This window comes from Triturus cristatus, chromosome 5_2, assembly GCF_964204655.1.
Source record: "Triturus cristatus chromosome 5_2, aTriCri1.1, whole genome shotgun sequence".
NCBI lineage: Eukaryota > Metazoa > Chordata > Amphibia > Caudata > Salamandridae > Triturus > Triturus cristatus.
The window spans coordinates 499505594-499528000 of record NC_140588.1 but is presented as its reverse complement, the minus strand read 5'-3'; the positions used below and the strand labels follow the sequence as shown (position 1 = coordinate 499528000).

Here is a 22407-nt window from a genome sequence, read left to right as displayed (position 1 = left end):
GCGATTTCAGAAATTTTCGGCCTACATTAAAAAAAAAGATTTTCTTCAGGAGAATTCTGCTGCAAAGTGGTTCTTTTTTCTAATATTTCCTTCCCCAGGCATGCTATACCTAGCAGACTGTTCCTGACAAATTTTGATTTTTTCCAACGTCTCAAATTTTGTAAAAGTTGCAAAAAATATGAAGTTTAGCATTTTATTAACAAAGTTGTAAAGAAAAGAGCTTTGCAATACCCTCTTCTACATCGCTACCATGCTCTAAGAATAACTCAAAAACCTTTCCTAATAAAATTAGGCCAAATTTTAATGTGCATAAACTATAATTGAAAAGTTTTATTTGAAGGAAATAAATAGAATTCTTTTCAATCCGGCATATAAACATCATGCATCAAATGTTATGGGGATGTTTATCCTTATCGACTTACTGGAGCCAAGTGTTCCAGGCTTTGGCAAACCATACTGGAGTGCCAATCCCACGTAAATGGGAATCCAGTGCACTGGGACTGGTCAAACACCCAAAACGCCATAGAGCCACTATCCGCTATATAGCCTTAGGCCTCCTGCTGGCAAAACGCATTATCACATCCCGCTGGAAGGAATCTTTAGCTCCCACATTGAATCCTGGCGGTCTGTCACATTATGCTGGGTCCAAGCTGAAAGTAAGGCACTTCACAAAGAAGAATGCAAGGTCGGGCAAGATGATGTCTGACTAGAGAACATCGCTTACCTCTCTCCTCCAGGCTGAAGAAATTATCCCGCGCGTTGTCCGCTGGTATGCATGGAGAAGCGATCAGCCTAAGTGGAACGTGTGGCGTATTCAAGTGGCCACGATTGTGTTTAGGACGGGCAGTACACAGACTGTATATTCACGGAGAAAATCGCTGGGAGGCTCTGGAGCGGCTGCTTCTCACTGCGGCTTCCAGGGCTGTGCGTGTTCATGCTCCGCAGTGGTTGCTAGGATACAGCAACGCGTTCCCAGAAGGATTATAGAAAAATCCAGCAACGATGACTGCTCGAGGAAGAGGCAAGCAGCAGCGGGTGACTGCAGCGGCTGCCCCATTGCGACAAGACAGAATGGACTCTAAGAATGAGGTAAAAAAGGGGGATCTATGTGCCAGTAAAGTGGACAAATCAGGGAAAGTAGACCCGGAGGGGGGAAAAAATGATCCTCCAGGGAAAGTGAACAGTGGGCAGACGAAGATTCATAATGAACTCGGGAGAACACAGCCAGCCATATCAAGTATATTCTCACCCCTAGCTGACTCTAAGACTGTAAATTCAAAGGGGGAAAATATGGGTGATGGTGCCATGAATAGCGCAATACTGGGGGCAAACCAGACGGCAATATCTAACGCTCTGGTAGAGGACCCTGAGGGGGGAAATGGGTGCCTCGGACCGAATGAAGCTGTGAAGGATGCGGTAAAAGCACCAATGCCAATCTTGGGACCCAATCTGGATGGAAGGGCATTAATGAAGGAAGGACAATCCCTCGGGACAGAGATAGATATCTTAACTCTAGGTGATAATGTGCCTAATGATGGAAGAAGAGATATAACATCGAATACATTATCCCCCAAGAGAGTAGAGGTAACAGGAGCAAAAGAACTAGGCTGCCAGTACCCAGATATGCGAGGAGAGAAGTTTTTCTCCTTGACAGAGGAATCCTAGGTGTCAGATATTGATCTCCCCAACAGCAGCAATGAGGAGATTGGGTCATCCTCAGTAGATAGCACCCCAGGAGAAAAACTCACCACGGCAAAGAAAAAGGCTAAGAGGGTATCTCAGGGCGAAAGACCCTGGGAGAACAAGAACTGGCGGCAGAACTGGGGTGAGATTACAACAACACTAATGTTGTCACCATAGATGCCCAGTGAAGATGGTAAACACTCCATGGCTGTGGGTGGTGCAGACCCGGATCATACTAAAAGAAGGAATTCAACCGAGCCATCATTAGCTTTGATTTTACAATCTTTAAGAGCTTTTCAGGATGATGTTAAAGCGGATAATCGCAAGGCTAGCCACCGAGAAGCTGCAAGGATCAGTTCGGAAAGTAGGGAAAATCTGCTCGGACATTGCGGAACTAATGAACCTGGTATAGTCACGCACAGAAGTGCTGGAAAATACAGTGAAAACCTTACAGGCACAATCTACATCTCAAGATAAGGCTCTTAAAGATGTCATGTGGAAGCTTGAGGACTATGAAAACCGGCAACCCCGGAATAATCTAAGGCTGCTTGGGGTACCTGAGAATTTTGAGGGAAACGTTATAAGGAAATTTGTGGTAAAGATGTTAAAGGACTCCTTTCCTGAACTGTCGTTTTGGGATTGGGATAGAGAATTGCAAAGAGCCCACAGATTCCCACTGACTCCATCAAGACATGCAGCCGAAGGAAATTCATTACCCCGTGCCATTTTGGTCAACTTTGGCAACTTTCTACTCCAACAGGCTGTTTTTGACTTAGCTATACCCAACTCCAAAAGACAGTTTGAAGGTTTTTCCTTTTTCGCAAAACTGGATTTTGCACATGCAACGTTGGAATGGAGATGGCGGTTTAGGCAACTAATGACCCCATTTCAAGCAACAGGAGCCATGGTATTTTTACTAAATCCGGCTAGGCTCAAAGTGATTCATCAAGGGCAGAACTTCAGCTTTTCAAACCCAGGGGATGCTGGAGGATATCACAAAAAGGACGTTTGGTTCTAAAACATAAAAAAATGGACTAAAGGCAATTATGGAGGAATCAAGCCAGGATACCGGGCACAGCATGGGATAGGAGTGTAAACTAGGTGTTTCTGTAGCTAAAAGGAGGGGGTGGGGGAAGTGAGGTGGAAGGATTCAGATGTTTCCACACAGGCTCATGATTGAGCCTGGCTGTCTAGGTATTGGTGGAGGGAGGGTGGCGGGAATAGGGAGGACTGGGGGGGTTTCAGACAGGTGATAAGTAGGTTCATGACAGAGGCACATGATTTTCTGGAGGGTACAAATAGTTGGGTAGTATCTTTCATAAATAAGAGAAACTGGATAAAATTGACATAGAGTACGGAACAGCTGTGGTAGGAATGTGGTACAAAACCAGATGGAGGTATTGAAAATTTCATCGATTAATATATTTGGTCTGAATGATGGGAGAAAAAGGCTGAAGGTTGCGGTATGGCTGCAATCAATGGGTGCTAACGTTATATGCCTCCAAGAGGCTCATATAGAGGGCTCACAGATACATGTGTTGAAAACACTAGGGTTTAGAATAAGTGCTACGACACAGGGGGCTAGGGTTCAGGACATGGCGATCCTGGCTAAAGGAGGTGGGCTGCTGTTTAATCTATCAGAGTCTGATAGATATGGCCGTGGGGCGATTACTGAAATCCAATACAATGCGGGACAGAAGTTTACACTCTGTACAGTATACGGAAGCAACTGTGACGATCCTGCCGTGGTGGATGTTATCGCAAATGAACTTACGCACTGGCCTCTCCCACTTATAGTCTGTGGTGATTTTAACATTAATTTACCAAGTGATTGGTCTATGGAGGAGGGGTGGCAATATGTGGGCAGGAAACCAAATCAATTTCGGGCGCTAAAAAATATGCATCAGAACTCCCGGGTTAGTAGATGGCTGGCAGGCTGTAAACCCGGCAACCGTAGGATATACATATTTCTCTAATCCGCATCTGACACATGCCCGAATGGATTATGTGTTTATGTCTAATTCCATAAAATCAAAATGCCAAATAGAAAAACTACCACGGGTCTTATCTGACCATAATCCTTTAATATGTAGACTAGAAATAGGCATTTGCTAACTCCAACACAAGGCCCTGGACATTTGAACGATCCCTACTGTCAGACATGGGATATTGTACATATATGAGGCAATGGATACCACGGTTTCTGGGAGACAATCTAGGGAGCGCCACTATTGAAATTGTATGGGATGCCATGAAGGCTGGAATCGAGGGCGAAACGTTGAGGTATTCTTTAAATTGTAATAAACGCGATAAACATTCTATAAAGATTCTGCAGGATATTCTGGGGCGGTTGAAGAGGAATTGGTGAGGGCTGTGAGAGGAAAGGAGGATCTAGAAGATGTACAGAGGCAAGGCGCAATTGCTAAGGTGGAAATTATTAATGTATATACTGAAAAAGCAGTAAGTAAAGCTATCGCACAGAAAGAAGCGAGTTATGAGCTTAATGCACAAATTGGCCATCAGTTGGCGGTGGCACAAGACAGCAAACCTTGTTAAATATAATTCGAGAGGTAAATGATCCGGTGATAGGCCTGACCACGAATCCAGAACATATAAGAGAGGCTTTGGGTGGTTTTATCACACTCTATATACAGCAAAGGTGGGCAATGCGCAGAGTGAAACTGAAAGATATTTATATCTCATCTCTTACAGTTCATTTGAGGAAGAGGATCAGCACGGTCTAGATTGTCCACCCGACTGGGAGGAAGGTTTATTGACTATTAAGGGCTTGGCCAAAGGGAAAGCGACAAGAACAGACTGTATCCCGACCAAATTTTATACCGTCTTTGCAGGTTAGTTGAAAAACATTGTTACGGATTTAATGGTACATATATTTAATGGTGGGCAACCCCCGGGCTCATGGTCACGTGCAAAAATTGAAATTTTTGGGGAGAAAAGTAAACCATCTGCACAACTTGGATCATATCGCCCAATCACATTAATTAATGGCGATTCAAAAATATATTTGAAACTGTTAGCCAACAGACTTGCACGATCATACCTCATCTTGGAGCGTCAACACGGATTTATACCAGGGAGATCGACTATAGATCATATTCAGAGGGTCATCTCGCTGTTTGACATCACCAATATTGCAGGAGACCCTATGGTCCTGATTTTATTGGATGCAGAAAAAGCCTTTGATAGTGCCTCCTGGCAATATTTATGGGCTAGTGTGTCTAGGATTGGAGAGGGGGATGTTTTCATTCAGGCAGTCAAGCTACTATATGTTGACACAACAGCGGTCGTAATGGTCAATGGCATATTATCCAGGAAATTTCCAATCTCCCGGGGCACGAGGCAGGGCTGTCTCTGCTCCCTGCTCCTATTTGCGATCTATATTGACCCATTCATTCGTAGATTAGAAGATAACGCACAAATTCCACCTATATGGTCTCAGAATTGGGCTACTAGGACCTTGGCCTACGCAGACGAAATCGCTCTGGTGACAGCTGACCCAAACACAGCTATAATAGCTATTGAAGAAGAGGCTAGACGTTTTGGACAAATCTCAGGCTATGCACTCAATCAGGATAAAACCGAGGTTGTCTTGAATGATAAGGCCAAGATGACCGATGTACGGGTTGTATAAAAGGCCACATATCTAGGTATCTAGGCTAATGTGGAACCCCTTATGGTTACTATTCAAAAAGATCTTCAACACATTAATAACCTACATTTATATATTGCAGGAAGGTGTAATGTTATTAAAATGCTTTTTTTCCAAAGGTTTTATATCTTTTTAGAGCAATATGCCCAGAATTTACATCATCATGGTTTAAAGCAAATGAGCAGATTTTCTCTAGATTTATTTGGGCTTACTCTCGACCTCGACGAGCCTATACATTTCTTACTTTACCAAGGGATAGGGGAGGGATGGCACTCCCGAATATAAAGTTATATTATTGGGCATCCATTTTAACATATAGTCGAGAGCTATTGCAGATTAATCATGATGATATGCAGACAGATAAAATACCATCTGTTTTTGAACTTATGTTGGGAAGTGAGACTTGGGGCTGTCTGTGGCGGCAATTGCATGATAGCTACTATAAATAAAAAGTCCGGTTTAAAACCCTGTATAGTGTGTATAAAGCATGGAGGGCCATCAGAAAGTGCTTGGCATGGCAGACAATCTTTATACGCCATTAGTCAACAACCATAATCTCCCAGAGATTTTTGCTGGATCGTGTATGAAGAAGTGGGAAAAAGCAGGTTGGGTGCTTCTTTTCCTCCACGGGGTTTTGATCTTTTGAAGAAATGAAAAAAAGCTTTTCTCTAGACTGGCGGGATGTTGAAGTTTCTCCAGATTAGAGATTTTTTGTTACGACAAGGAGGGGGGTCGGGTCAAGTTTGAGAAAATAGAAATGATTGAAAGAATACTTCACGATAAAGTAAGCTCTATTGGTGAGGTTTACACTTTTATAAATGCAGCACTACCAGAGAACTTGGACAAATATGCACTGAAATGGGAGATGAAAGTAGGGATATCGAATGAGACATTCAGGTACACGTATGAGACGTCACAATCTATTTTAATTTCCACCAGACTACAGGCACAATTTGTTAAAACTTGTTTCTTTTTGTATTACATCGCAGACAAAATCGCCAAGTGGGGGAGTGGAAAGGGAACCTTTTGCCCTCGCTGTACATTGTTCAACGCATACATATTTTCGCATCATGTAAAGGTTTACAAAAAGTAAAAAAAAGATATAGGAAAATTCTTAACTGAAGTACTTGAAACTAAAATAATATTGACTGATGATGTAATGGTCTTAGGTGTGTCCGAAACTAACCTTGCCAGAACAGGACATTAAGTAATTTTTATTGCTATGACAGTTTTAAGATTGTGTATTGCCTCTGCTTGGCTGAACCCAATTGCAAATACATTTTATCAATGATTAGCCAGGTTTTTAGCCATATTTAACTTGGAGAAGGCTATCTATAAACAAAAAGGAAGGAATATGTGGAGAAGAGGGCTGAAAATTTGGACCCACCCCCATAGATAGCTGGGTTCAAATTCAACAAGCATTGGCATAGCCAATAGGTCTTGCCTTTGGGACCTTATAAGTATTTAGTTATGCAGCACAATATCCTTGGTGCAACAACATCAACTGTTGCATGGCTAAACACTTATAAGGTCCCAAAGGCAAGACCTATTGACTATGTCAATGCTTGTTATTTCTTACGGCTTATGAGGTTTTCAAAGTGTTACTGGGACCCGCAATGCACCACGAGAACTGTCAGATTTTGCACATAGTAAGGCGGTTGGCACATACATACTTCATACAAATTACAACTGTTCTACAAGTTACATAATTAAATCAAATTTCAAAATGGCAATTTTATTGAAATAAACTATTATACAAAAATGTTGTTCGAGTATAGAAAAAGAATGAATGCACATAGTTCAAGTACACCTAAACTCACTAGGAGACTTCATAATTTGATATAGGCCTACCTGTCCTTTCTCTAGTGTCACAATCACACATCTTCCAACAGTCACAACAGGCTCCCAGTATTTAAGACAGTCTTACAGCTATCACTTGAGTCTCTCTGCAATCACAGCAGTGTCCTTGGGCTCACATCTGTTCCGTAAACTCATGTGTCTCAGTAAAGTCACACGTCTCCCTGAACTCGCAGGAGCCTCCCTGGACTCACAGAAGTCTCATTCAAGTCACAAGTCTTCCTAGAATGACACGAGTCTTCCTACTGTACTACTCCAGCCAATGTGTACCTCAAACTTCCCTTAATAGGAGGCACATTCAAAGTTAGAAAGTTGCAAAGTTCGACTAAATGGAAATAGTTATCCAAAACAATTATCCAAGAATATCAGCTAAACATTAAAATGCCCAGCATAAATGAAACACGTTTTTCCTGTAATTAACATATAAAGTCCATTGGGTAGCTCCCAAGACATAGATTTACTACTCCCACCATGTAAATGAACTGCAAATCTAGGACTGTATGACGTCAGACAGTGACGTTATTAGCACTATCTTTATTTTCACATAGCACTCAAACCTAAAAGTATGTAGTCGAATTATAGCAGACGCTACTATGAGCAATGTCAGCGATCTGCATGTTATCCAACATGGGAGTATGGCGGACTAAGTCTGGGATTTCCAGGACTCCAAGGTCACTAACCGGTTAAACATAAATCTCTTCAATGAGCGCATTAAACTACTGAGCTACTTTTCCAAGTGAACTACTATAATCTTCCCCTAGTGAGGTGTGTGAATTTTTGCCACAGTCATTGAAATAAGACTGACACTAGATAAAGACACAGTTTCTTGATTTGTGCGCAATTGTAGGGGTGCAGCCAAGTGGGACTTGCCTAGCGTGACACACATTTGCGACCCACAATCATGCATTCTGTTGCGTCATGTCTCCGGGCACTCTCAAACCTGAGCCGTGCCCGGTGTGTACCACGGGACAGTTGGCCTGCCACTCACTTGGAACAATGTCTCCCAGTCCAGCCTGGCAGCTATACAAACTAATGACGAACTGTAACCTACTATGTTTTGAACATTCACTCGCAACCGCACGCTAGCCCCGCATCTTTTCTAACACTAACCAGCACAGATGAGACGATTATCATATGTTAATCAAACAAAAAAGGTAAAGATTGAACAGTAAGAGTTGGACGGGGGGGGGGGCTAGGTAAAAGTAAGTTTTAAATGCATCAGAGGTGTTTAATGAAATGTAAGCACACCTTTAAAGCATGAAAATTAAAAGGGTTCAAGTGACTGAGAAGCAGCACCCTGTCTATAACGAGTGGTGCGCGTGCGAGCGCCACAGCGAGACATCTGGTTTCAATTATCGTGCCCGTGTCTGGGCACGATAATTGAAACCACATGGCGGCCGTGCGGGTAACCGACACCAATAGGCCATGGGCGGAGCAATGTGCCCGCCTTTGGCCAATTGCGTGCTGTCTTTGTTAAAAAGACGCACGCAAAGGCCAATAGTGTGGGATAAAACAAAAAGCACACGCACAAGCGTGTGCGATTGTTAGGTCAGTTTTTGAAAGCCCTTACATGAAGTCTTCGCCAGAACAGCGCATGCGCGCTGTTACAGGCTCGACCTAAAAATGGTAATAATGTAGGAGGAATAGGTAACTCAATGATGTGCATAAAACTGGGGGCCGTCAGGAAAGATAGCTTCAATATGTATTATGGTTGGAAAGGAAGATACTGCACGAGCCACTTTAATCTGAAGGTGATAGATACATTTATTGCACTTTTGTAAGAATATAGTGAATTTGATCGATTGGTTTATTAGTGTATGAGATATTGGTATCTATATTTTAATTATAACCTGTCTGAAGTGAGGAGGGTGGTGGGTGTGGGGGTTGTGTGGATCGCAAATGGAAAATGAATAAAGATTTGTTTTTAAAAAAGAAGAATGCAAGGTCTCAACAAGTATCCTATTGCAGATGCATAGGACTCTTTGTGTACAGACAATGTAAATACAGATTATTTTTTGCTGAGCTTCCTGATCACAAGTCTCAACAGTTGATCATACATATTAGATTGAACCTGCTACAGTTGAAAATGATTGAGGTTGCATTGCACACTTTTGTAGACTACGTGGTCTTGCTCTGGGAAACACTGAACATATGTTAATGTCATGCACAATACAACACTATTAAAGCCTAAAATAATATTTGTGCGTGTAAAGTGTACATGCACACCCAAAGGAATAGTGATGATGAATAACAGATGTGCAATGTTACTTAACTCAATGGTACTTATTTTATCGACCTTGGCACTTGGATAAAACCTGAGACTATGAGGTCGAATACATTGATATAAGAATTGGAAACCTTGCTAAAGAGGGCACGGTGAGAACTGTAATGTCTATGAACAGGTATAAAATATATATTTATGAATAAAGCCTATTTTTAAAATACATTTTTGTTGTAATCATGACTGTATGTATTGTGGTGTGTCATACAATGTTGAAAATGTAATTTGCTTTGTCCGGTTTGTACAAAAACAAATACAGTTACCTTCTTCCGACATTCCTCTGTAACGAACTTACAATTGTCGATTATGTCTGTCAAAAGAAAAAAACATTAATAAGTAAGTAAAACAATAACATGCTTTTCTCTTGCATAATTGCTTTCAGAGTTCAAGGAACTACAGTGATCACCAAACTCCAAGCTTATGGTTCAAAAGTGGCTTGTTACTGCACTTGGAGACATATAGACATTCCTTAAATGCACCATTCTTACAACGTAGTCCTCATCCAATCAAATGAATAAATTGTGTACGCACAACAAGGACTCTCCAGGGCTTCAGTCCTGCCTTACAGCTTCCAAGTAAATGATGCCTACTACTTCTATTTGTTGACTTTTGTTTAAAGCTTGCAGTTCTGCAATGTACTCCATGCAACAGAGTGGAACAAGATTTCTCTCAGTCTGGATACGCTGCAAGTTAAATATTAGATATTTTCTATCTCCATGACAATCCAATTTGATGAGCCAGATATCCACGAATGGAAAATATGAACACCCTGCCTGAGGAAATACTGCAGCAACCACAGGCATTATCTCTAAAAATCCCCGAGGCTAAAAGGAGGTAAAAAAACACAGTACAAGAAACTACAAATACAAGCATTTGCAATGCAATAGGTCTCGCATTTGCGAGACTTTGAGCTATTGGCATTGTAAATGACAAGCACACAATAAGGAGCTACAGAGGGAAAAAGACCTAGGTCGCCCTCCTCTCAATCAATATTTATCTACACAGGCCTAGGTCTTAGAAGGTATAATGGCCATAAGCTGTGGTTCAAGCCCTATCACTTTAGGTATCTTGTACTCCCCGTATTTCAAATTTGAGGTAGTCACCAACAAGCTAGCCACCTTCAGTTTTTGATTTATAAAGGATTTTACTTCAGGCAGTCTCCCCAATGAGCCTCACGGTGTAAGGGCTCATGTAAAATACACCGGGTATTTTTCCAGTTATGGAAAAATGTGTGTAAGAAAAAAATGTGTGTAAGAAAAAATGTGAGCGAGGCGAGATGGCACCTCACGTGCGCAACACCAATTGAGCCTGCTGATTGGTACTCATCAGCTCTGCCCACTCTTGTCATCATCGGTTGCCATCACGCTCCAAAAAATATTAAACAAAGTGTCCACAAAGATGAACCCAAAAATGTGAAGGTAAGTGGTGAAGAAATCACATACCAAAGTACGACTGAATAGTGAGGATAAAGAATGAAAGTAAAAAATGAAGCAGATGCACCCTCTATAGGTTCAAACTTTATTCTTCCTTAGATGTGCACCCAACTCAAAGCTTAAAAAGGTTGCTTAATATGCATACCATTATGTAGTGCCAACATGTTTCATCGCCAAATGTGTTTGTAGCGATTTCGTCAGGGCAAATACAGTCGCTTGGCACACGTCAGGGACACTTCTTAGAGTTTCATTCGGGGACTGCCAAAAGTAAAAGACACATAACACTCAACCCTTTCCACATCCCATTCTACATGGATGGATATATATCTCTCATTTGGATCCATCAATTACCCTTATTGAGCCATGGCCTCGCGTACCAGCTCGTTCCTATAGATCACCCTTGGGCTCCTTGTGTGAGTCCTCGTGGTGGTTCAGCATTCAGCTGTAATGCCAATCTATAGATGGGGCAATTTCGATATAGTCAAATTTCTCTTGTTTTCATAATCATACCGGCACCATAAGACCTCTCACGGATACAGCGGGCCCATTGTTATTATTGTTGCTCTTATGGAACCCTCTCCTTTTGTTGTTTCACTACATACTTATCAGCGCTGGAATTGAAAGTGCCCGGTATGCTTTCATACAGACTGGTGTATTCTCACTCGTAAAACACAGCACCCTCACTACTGGGAACAAGGGGGGGGACCCTTATTTATACACTCCCTGGCAGGCCTGTAATTATCTCAAAACTTCGATATGTACAACAACACACAGGCATTAAGAGGGGTTTTTTTTTTATATATCAACTCTGGCTAACGGCCACAGTTCCGTAGTACTTCCGCCCCCATTTTTTCAAAGGTATGGTCACAGTTTTACCCATGGAAAGTATTAATAAATCATTTAAAAACAGGATCGTAGGTAAATGGAGTAGTCTGCATCACATAGAGCCCCTCCTTCTCACTCACACCTCCTTACCACCCAAAGCCTCACGGAGCTCCTTTTCTCCGCCGGTCGGATGTGTTCTGTTCCCGCATCTGATTATATTCCTATCCAGGGAACGCCCACTATCTCGCGTAACACTTATACGCGCCATTTTGGATTGGGGGGATTGTGAATTCAGGATCAATATTAAGCACTTACACGTGCCAGTCTCTATTCAATATTTCTTATATATATGGTTATATCCTGGGCAACAGTTTGGAAAATACCCACTGGGGTTTCTCTCCGGAGGACTCGTTGCTGATTCTTAGTGGGTCGCTACATGTACGCTTCCCTACATGTCTCCATACTTTTCTTTTGCCACTATGGGCGCCATCTTTGACTGGTAAAATAAGTGACTTAACTTTCTACGAGCCAATAAGGTTAGTTTCAGGTCCCTATTCCATCGCCTTTATCATTCTCAGGGGGGCCATTTTAAATTGGGGAGGTTGTGAATTCCGGATAAAAATTAAGCACTTACACGTGACAGTCTCTATTCAGTGTTTCTTACATATGGTTATGTCCTGGGCAACGGTATGGAAAATACCCACTGGGGTTCCTCTCCGGAGGACTCGTTGGTAATTCTTAGTGGGATGCTACCTATGCGCTTCCCCATATATCTCCATGCCTTACTTTTACCACTATGGGCGCCATCTTTGACTGGTAAAATAAGTGACAACTTTCTACAAGCCAATGAAGTTACTGCTTTCAAGTCCCTGTTACATCGCTCTTATCATTCTCAGGGGAGTTCTATCTGATGGTGCTGTATTCAATCTCTATTGGATGCACCTCTGACTTATTTCTTCTACTCTTATCTTTTGTGTTTTGTATGTATATCCCTCAATGTGTAGCTCCGATCTAAATGAACCCTACCATTATAGGATATATGTCTTGTTCATCTGTTGAAATATTATTTATTTTTATTGAGTAGAGGTATTGAGATTATCAAACTAATAGATGTTATCTCATAGTTCCACCCCTACAGACCTAGTCAGAACAGACAACAGATATGCAGAAGGAGTTGATAAGGCCGTAACGAATCACCCAATAGTAAGTTTAGTTCCATGTTACAACCACTCAGTAGCTTGCCCTACCCCACTCAATTTGGTCATTTAGCCCAAATTGGTCGGACTTCTCCTGGAAAATCCATCTGGCTTCTTTTGAGGCCAGCAGATCTTCAACATTTGGGGGTGTACCCGTTATTTTCTCAAGGACCACCCACGTGAAGGTGTGCTTGGTATCATGACAGTGTTGTACCAGTTTGGTCGTAAGCTTGCCTGCTCTGATTGTGCTAAGATGTTCCTGCATTCTGACCTTCACCTTCCTCGTTGTAAGCCCTATATATTGAAGGTTACATTGGCAAGTCAGTCTGTAGACCACATTCGTGGTATTGCAATTGCTAAAATACTTCAAGTACCAGATTTTTTCTGAATTTAGGGAGACACTCTGGGTTTTCTTAGTCAATCCACACACAGAGCAACATCCACATGGATATTGTCCTGGAGGGATAGACGACTCTGTCGGCCTCTGTGCCATTTTTACACGTGTGTGTACAAGTTTATCCCCCAGGTTGCTAGATCTTTTAAAAGCAAACCTAGGGGGAGGCATGATGAAATCCTTGGTAGACAATAATGCCCAATGTTTTCGTATGGACTGGCGAATCTATGTGGCTAGAGGATCAAACGTCATAACCACAGGTAGGCAGTCTTCTCTTGTTTTTTCATTTTTCTGAAGCAAAACACTCCGAGGGGTGTTCATTGCTCTTTTTTTAGCCTGTCTAATGATCTTACGAGGATACTGCCTCATCACAAGTTTGGCACAGAGTTCTTCTGATTGGTCCAAGAATGTTGTAGTAGATGAACAGTTCCTACGGTACCGAAGGAACTGTCCCACGGGTAAATTATCCCTGAGCACTCTGGGGTGATATGAGTTGTAGGACAGGAGGGAATTCTTATCCGTGGGTTTTTGATGTACTCTGGAACATTATCTGCCCCCTTCTTCATAGATATCTAGATCAAGATATACTGCTGTCTGGCTACTGTAATTCCATGTGAACCTGAGGCTAGGGTCCTGATGGTTGAGCCAGTTAAGGAACTCCAGTAACCCATCCTCTTGTCCAGACCAGATGCAAAACACGTCATCTATGTACCGCTTCCAGAGGCAGATGTTACTCTGGAAGGGGTTCGTGCTACAGTGCATTGAACTCGCCCTGACACGGAATTATTTCTGTTATAAAGATAACATGTTCCTGCAAACTACAGGTACCTCAATGGGCGCGACGATGGCGCCCAGTCTGGCCTGTATCTATGTCGGCCAGTTTGAGGAACACGTCAGATACCATCAGTCTAACCCCTTCAGACTGACTTGCCAATGTAACCTTCAGGCAAGCTTACGACCAAACTGGTACAACACTGTCATGATACCAAGCACACCTTCACGTGGGTGGTCCTTGAGAAAATAACGGGTACACCCCCAAATGTTGAAGATCTGCTGGCCTCAAAAGAAGCCAGATGGATTTTCCAGGAGAAGTCCGACCAATTTGGGCTAAATGACCAAATTGAGTGGGGGAGGGCAAGCTACTGAGTGGTTGTAACATGGAACTAAACTTACTATTGGGTGATTCGTTACGGCCTTATCAACTCCTTCTGCATATCTGTTGTCTGTTCTGACTAGGTCTGTAGGGGTGGAACTATGAGATAACATCTATTAGTTTGATAATCTCAATACCTCTACTCAATAAAAATAAATAATATTTCAACAGATGAACAAGACATATATCCTATAATGGTAGGGTTCATTTAGATCGGAGCTACACATTGAGGGATATACATACAAAACACAAAAGATAAGAGTAGAAGAAATAAGTCAGAGGTGCATCCAATAGAGATTGAATACAGCACCATCAGATAGAACTCCCCTGAGAATGATAAGAGCGATGTAACAGGGACTTGAAAGCAGTAACTTCATTGGCTTGTAGAAAGTTGTCACTTATTTTACCAGTCAAAGATGGCGCCCATAGTGGTAAAAGTAAGGCATGGAGATATATGGGGAAGCGCATAGGTAGCATCCCACTAAGAATTACCAACGAGTCCTCCGGAGAGGAACCCCAGTGGGTATTTTCCATACCGTTGCCCAGGACATAACCATATGTAAGAAACACTGAATAGAGACTGTCACGTGTAAGTGCTTAATTTTTATCCGGAATTCACAACCTCCCCAATTTAAAATGGCCCCCCTGAGAATGATAAAGGCGATGGAATAGGGACCTGAAACTAGTAACCTTATTGGCTTGTAGAAAGTTAAGTCACTTATTTTACCAGTCAAAGATGGCGCCCATAGTGGCAAAAGAAAAGTATGGAGACATGTAGGGAAGCGTACATGTAGCGACCCACTAAGAATCAGCAACGAGTCCTCCGGAGAGAAACCCCAGTGGGTATTTTCCAAACTGTTGCCCAGGATATAACCATATATATAAGAAATATTGAATAGAGACTGGCACGTGTAAGTGCTTAATATTGATCCTGAATTCACAATCCCCCCAATCCAAAATGGCGCGTATAAGTGTTACGCGAGATAGTGGGTGTTCCCTGGATAGGAATATAATCAGATGCGGGAACAGAACACATCCGACCGGCGGAGAAAAGGAGCTCCGTGAGGCTTTGGGTGGTAAGGAGGTGTGAGTGAGAAGGAGGGGCTCTATGTGATGCAGACTACTCCATTTACCTACGATCCTGTTTTTAAATGATTTATAAATACTTTCCATGGGTAAAACTGTGACCATACCTTTAAAAAAATGGGGGCGGAAGTACTACGGAACTGTGGCCGTTAGCCAGAGTTGATATATAAAAAAAAACCCCTCTTAATGCCTGTGTGTTGTTGTACATATCGAAGTTTTGAGATAATTACAGGCCTGCCAGGGAGTGTATAAATAAGGGTCCCCCCCCTTGTTCCCAGTAGTGAGGGTGCTGTGTTTTACGAGTGAGAATACACCAGTCTGTATGAAAGCATACCGGGCACTTTCAATTCCAGCGCTGATAAGTATGTAGTGAAACAACAAAAGGAGAGGGTTCCATAAGAGCAACAATAATAACAATGGGCCCGCTGTATCCGTGAGAGGTCTTATGGTGCCGGTATGATTATGAAAACAAGAGAAATTTGACTATATCGAAATTGCCCCATCTATAGATTGGCATTACAGCTGAATGCTGAACCACCACGAGGACTCACACAAGGAGCCCAAGGGTGATCTATAGGAACGAGCTGGTACGCGAGGCCATGGCTCAATAAGGGTAATTGATGGATCCAAATGAGAGATATATATCCATCCATGTAGAATGGGATGTGGAAAGGGTTGAGTGTTATGTGTCTTTTACTTTTGGCAGTCCCCGAATGAAACTCTAAGAAGTGTCCCTGACGTGTGCCAAGCGACTGTATTTGCCCTGACGAAATCGCTACAAACACATTTGGCGATGAAACATGTTGGCACTACATAATGGTATGCATTTTAAGCAACCTTTTTAAGCTTTGAATTGGGTGCACATCTAAGGAAGAATAAAGTTTGAACCTATAGAGGGAGAATCTGCTTCATTTTTTACTTTCATTCTTTATCCTCACTATTCAGTCGTACTTTGGTATGTGATTTCTTCACCACTTACCTTCACATTTTTGGGTTTATCTTTGTGGACACTTTGTTTAATATTTTTTGGAGCGTGATGGCAACCGATGATGACAAGAGTGGGCAGAGCTGATGAGTACCAATCAGCAGGCTCAATTGGTGTTGCGCACGTGAGGTGCCATCTCGCCTCGCTCACATTTTTTCTTACACACATTTTTTTCTTACACACATTTTTCCATAACTGGAAAAATACCCAGTGTATTTTACATGAGCCCTTACACCGTGAGGCTCATTGGGGAGACTGCCTGAAGTAAAATCCTTTATAAATTGTAAATGACAAACCTTTTATCTAAGTGTTGGTTTTGAAAACAGATAAATAAAAGGCATTGTCATTTACAATGCCAATAGCTTAAAATGTAGTAAATGCGAGACCTATTGCACTGCAAATGCTTGTTTTGTTATAGTCCGCTCTAGCTACCGTGGGCCTCAAATAATGGAAATATCTGCATTTAGTGCCACTGTACACAACATTCTTCCCACCTCTCCCTGTTTTTAACCAGCCAAGTAACGTTTTTGCAACTTCTTGCAGAACGAAAATAAGCACTTAGCCCTCAAATCAAAACTATATAATTAACAGCAGGAGGATACAATACTGGTGCACCTGCAATGAAAGTAAGTTTGGGACATTTCACTTCTCAATTCTAAACAGTTACCAGCACTTCGGTATTTGTGTCACTTTCAAGCACAACAAGCATTTGCAATGCAATAGGTCTCGCATTAGGAAAATTTGAGCTTTTTGTATTGTAAATTGACTAATTTTTTATCTATGTGTTGGTATTGAAAATATTGAAATTACTAGCTTTCTCATGTACAATGTCAATAGTTTTAACTGTTGCAAATGTGACACCTATAGCATTTGTAATGCAATATGTGTTGTATTTACGTGACTTAGATGTATTGATATTACAAATAACAATGGCTTTTAATTTTTGCAAATAATTAATACTTAAATAAAAGTTAATGTAAATTATAATGGCAATCGTTTAAACTTTTGTTAATAACTCTTGTGAAGATTATGTTTAGTGAATTTAATTGCGCCTAAAATCCAAGAACAGGAGTTAAATATTATAATTTTTTTTGTGCCATTTGTAATAAAGCCTAAATATTGAGAGAACATATTAGAGCCAGTTGTTGTTGAATGGTTGTACAGATTGATACTGTAGTGGCGGTGAGTGATGTTGTGGTGGTGTCGAGTGATGCTGTGGCGTTAGTTGATGCTGTGGTAGCGCATAGTGATGTAGTGGTGCCCTTGAGTGATGCTGTGGTGGTGCTGAGTGATGCTGGGGTGATGCGATAGATAGATAGATAGATAGAGTGCAATAGTCCGATAGATAGATAGATAAATAAGATAGATAGATAAGATAGATAGATAGAGAGTGAGGGCGATAGATAGATAGAGTGTAATTATGTAGAATATAATTATGTGGCACTGAGTGGTTTTGTGTGGAGTGTATGTTGATTTTAGTGGCATGTAATTATGTGGCATTGAGTGTTATTTTGAGTGTATCTTGCATTGTTTGCATTGTAATTAAATGGCACTGAGTGTTATTTGGAGTGCATGTGGCATTGAGTGTAGTGTAATTATGTGGTGTGTAATTATGTGGCGCGGAGTGGTATTTGAAGTGTATGTGGCATTGAGCTCTGTGTAATTATGTGGTGTGTAACTATGTGGCACTGATTGGTTTTTGGAGTGTCTGTTGTATTGAGTGCATTGTAGTTATGTGGCATGTAATTATGTGGCTCTGAGTGGCATTCGGAGTGTATGTTGCCTTGCCTTGTATTTCTATGGTTCCTTAAACCCTTAGAGGCAATTCTTTTATTTTAACTAAAAGGATGGTAGTTAAATGGTGTTTACGGCAGGATGGCCGTTAAATGGTGGCTACGGAGAAGCTGTGTGCTGAAAGGCAAAGACAACACGGGCATGAAAGTGAAAGCGAGGATGAAAATGGAATGAGTGTGGCAGGATGGTCGTTAAATGGTGGCTACGGAGAAGCTCTGTGCTGAAAGGCAAAGAGAACACGGGCATGAAAGTGAAAGCGAGAATGAAAATGGAATGAGTGTGGCAGGATGTTAGTTAAATGGTGGTTACGGGTAAGCAGAGTGCTGAAAGGCAAAGAGAACAGGGGCCAAAGCTGGAAGAAAACACGAGATGCGAGAGGTATGTGTGTGTGGCAAACACTGGTGGGGCTGAGACCATTCTGTTGCTGCCTTGATGCCTGTGTGTGTGAGCAGTGGGGCTGTGTGTGTGAAGTGCCTAAAGTTGCAAGAAAACATATGGTTATTTAAATCCTTAGACGCAGAATTAATGGAGCTAATGTTATCGACCTTAGAAGGATGAAAAGGGAATGAGCGCGGCATATGTTAACTTTGTAAGCGCAGAAAGCGTGCAGGGCAAACTTATTATTTTGGTTGTTTGAGACTCCGATCTGGGCAAAGCTGCAAGAAAACACGGAGGGGGGAGGGCGGGCTGTGTGCTGAAAGGCAAAGAGAACACAGGCATGAAAGTGAAATCGATGGATGGCAATGCGTCCGTGAGACTAGCCCTGTGGTGGGGGAGGGACAGTTGTGAGAGGCGCCATGAGGAAACAATCTCTCTGCATGCTGTGGCGGGGGAGCGCATTCCAGGCGGGGGAGCGAACCCTTTGAAGTATGATGCCGAGGCTGTGGCTACACGTGCACGCGCCAGTGGGCTGAAGCGCTTCCCCAAACGGATTGCATTGCGGCACGATGCACGTGATTGTGCGCATGCTCGCCATGCAATCCACTTTTGTGAGCACTTTGAAATGCGCCTCTTACTAGAGTCTCGCATAGTGAATGCGTAAACGCAATAGCTAGGCGAGACCTAAAAAGGGGAGGTATCATTTTCACATAGGCAACAGAAAGGGTTTACAAGCATTGGCATAGCCAATAGGTCTCGCCTTTGGGACATTGAGAGTAACTGAAAGGTACCGAAGGCAAGAGAGGGCAGATAGTGTGAGGGTGAAACAGGCCGACAGAATGACGGAATTGTGAGTGCAATCAAGCAAGAGATGGCTAGTTTTGCAATAAGCCGACAGCCAGCAAGAGCAGATGCAAGAGTCAGCCATGACTGTGGCAGCAGGGCGCAGGAAGGTCAATGGACAGGTGGGAGGGGCCAGAGCATAAGCTGGGGGAGCTAAAACTCACCTGAAAGTTTCCAAAAGGTTTGCAGGAGGAGGGGAAGGGATGAAAAGAGGGCCCCAGGTAGGGAGGGGAGTGGGAAAGACTCATGGGGAGGGGAGCCTGATCGTGAGTTTTTGGATAGCAGAAGAGACAGGCTCAGAGCGAGATGAACTGGGGCAGACTCCGGTTCAAGTGTTTTGGGGGTGATTGGGGACTGTGTGGGATGGTGTGCGAGGGAGGGAGGGGTGCAAAGACGTAGGGCACAGGCTCTGATAGACAGTTAGGAGGGGCAAAGATGAGATGCATGCCCAGGAGCACACTGTGTGTTGGGAGCGAGACATGACTCCACGTGTCACGGTTCATGCAATGCGGTGTAATGTGTGGCTCCGAGGCAGAAAAAGAACAGCAGGTTAGTGTGCATGTTGGTTGTGTGTGGATGGTGGCTCCTACAGCAGCTAAGGATGGCTCCCCCACCCCCACTAACCATAGGCGCAGTAAACAGGGTCTAGGCCACTGAAGGGGCCTGTCCGTCAACGGGCAGTGAAGAAGTGACCCCCGAGGCTCTGCAGCTCACCCGGGGCAGAGGCCTGTTTGAATGGTGCAGGCTATGCCAAGCTGTGTTGTGTCTAGTAACCACCTTTAGAGGGCCACAGGTGAAACGAGCACTGGGAGGTGGGAGGGTTGGGGGGGAATGAGGTTGGGGGAGCAACACAGGGTGCAAGGGCGAAAACGAGCTCCACCTAAGCTGTAAGACCCCCATATTTTACAATACCAACTGAAAACAAGTGCATGGTATTGTTTGAGACTTCAGGTTTTAGCCTGCATCGAAATACCTGTATTTTACGGCACGCTCTGCTTCAGCCAGTGCCCGGACCACGGTATCATGAGGTACAGCGCTTTGTTTAACGAGTTGCCGCCACTTACATTGGCTTTCTGGCGTAGTGCAATGAGGGTGGAAAGTGACGGTGGGAGAGAGGCTGGGGAGCAAATTTAATGGGGCGGGAGGTTAAAAAATTAGATACACTTTGTGACAGCAGGGGGTACCTCTCCACTGCCACAGCATTAATCAAAAGAGTGGCGGTGATCAAAGCACTTTCGTGACACCTCATATGGCAACTGGGAATGTGCTGCAATATTCAACAAGCATTGGCATAGCCAATAGGTCTCGCCTTTGGGACCTTATAAGTGTCATAAGTGTATTAGTCATGCAACAGTTGATGTTGTTGCACCTAGGATATTGTGCTGCATAACGAAATACTTATAAAGTCCCAAAAGCGAGACCTATTGGCTATGTCAATGCTTGTTTAATATATGTTCATTCTTCTCACGTACGAGCACACAGCCCGCTTTACGGACGCTGCGCTTTATGTTTTGGACGCCATTTATATTACAGCTACGTTATATTCCCCTTCTGTCGCTGCCTCTTTATATTTTGGGCTCTACTCTGAGCACAAACCCAGATGTGGGTTTCTCAGTACATGGTTAATTTGTAGGCACGGGGAGAGCAGAAGCCAAGACTCAAACCCGGTTCCGCAGTCCCAAAGTTGGCAGCTCTGTTTCTTACGCCACACCCTCTCAGACATATTTATTTGTTCAGATATGGCATATTTGCCATCCAAAATATGCCTAAGAACAAATCAAACAATGGAAGCAAAATTAGAAATGCTGATCATACTCCCCATTCCCAGTATGATAGGCATTTGTAATTCTGTTTCCATTATTTAATTTATCTGATTACCTATTTTTTGTAGGGACGAGGGAGACCCAACGCAGAGACTTGAATTTGGTTCCCCAGTCACGAGGTCGACAGCTCTGTATTTTACACTACACTCTTGGACGTTTAGCAGGCACCGAACCACCACCAAAATGGCTGCACCAGAATGCGGCTACACAGAAGTGACGCAAGAAAACAGAATATAAAAGCCTAGTCCGGGCAATTGGTATGCTACTTCCAATGAGCTAAAGATTTTATTCTTTTAATGTATGGTTATATTTGCTTTTATGGCAATAGCCGAAATAAAGTGTAATTGAATTGTATATACATTAAATATTTTACCTAAGTAGAGGTTTTGAATTTGTTTTACATTTGTAACCTATCTTTGCTTTAGTACAATGTTCTATTGTCACTGGAATTTACTTTACTAGGTATTGGTAAAGCCAAGACGTCTCTGAAAGTTTTAACTATTGGGTTTTCAAGTGTTTGCATGGTACATGCGAGCTGAGTTACATTTAGGTGTCCGGGTGAGTTCTCGTGGTGGGAGGGTGGTCATAACGATTGAGAGCTTTGGAGCTGAAGGCAGTGCGAGTCTGTGGCCCAGAACAGTGTTCAGATTGCATGCTCATAAAATCCTGCTCATCTCTCTAGTGTGCATGTGATGGTCACATATATACTATTTGTAATTACCAATTATATACAAAAACTCATTTATATCAAACTTTAACAAGAACCCACCCAGCCAATAAAGGTCTGGCTTACTTAAGGCACGTTTGTTGTGAGCTATGGCGGAGTACATTAGCAGAAAAGACACAAAATGCACCCAAATGCTGGTCAGGCAGCATGCCGTGTGAAACATAGGATTGTTGTTCATGTTTTAAGCCATACCCATAATTACCCCCCCCTTTCCATCATACTGAAAGCTTTGTGATGGATAATAGGGGTTTTGCCTACGGACAGCTAAAAGCGGTCTGA

General features: G+C 42.7%; 1 protein-coding gene across 6 annotated transcripts in view; it reads right to left on the bottom strand.

Moving 5' to 3' along the window:
- NT5C3A (5'-nucleotidase, cytosolic IIIA) overlaps nt 1-22407 on the bottom strand; it is a 548905-nt gene that overhangs the window by 240181 nt on the left and 286317 nt on the right. For all 6 annotated transcript variants that reach the window (XM_085607495.1, XM_085607492.1, XM_085607497.1 and 3 more), the window contains one exon: nt 9755-9801. In XM_085607495.1, the coding sequence (XP_085463621.1) occupies nt 9755-9801 (47 nt within the window). The remainder of the gene's footprint in view (nt 1-9754; nt 9802-22407) is intronic.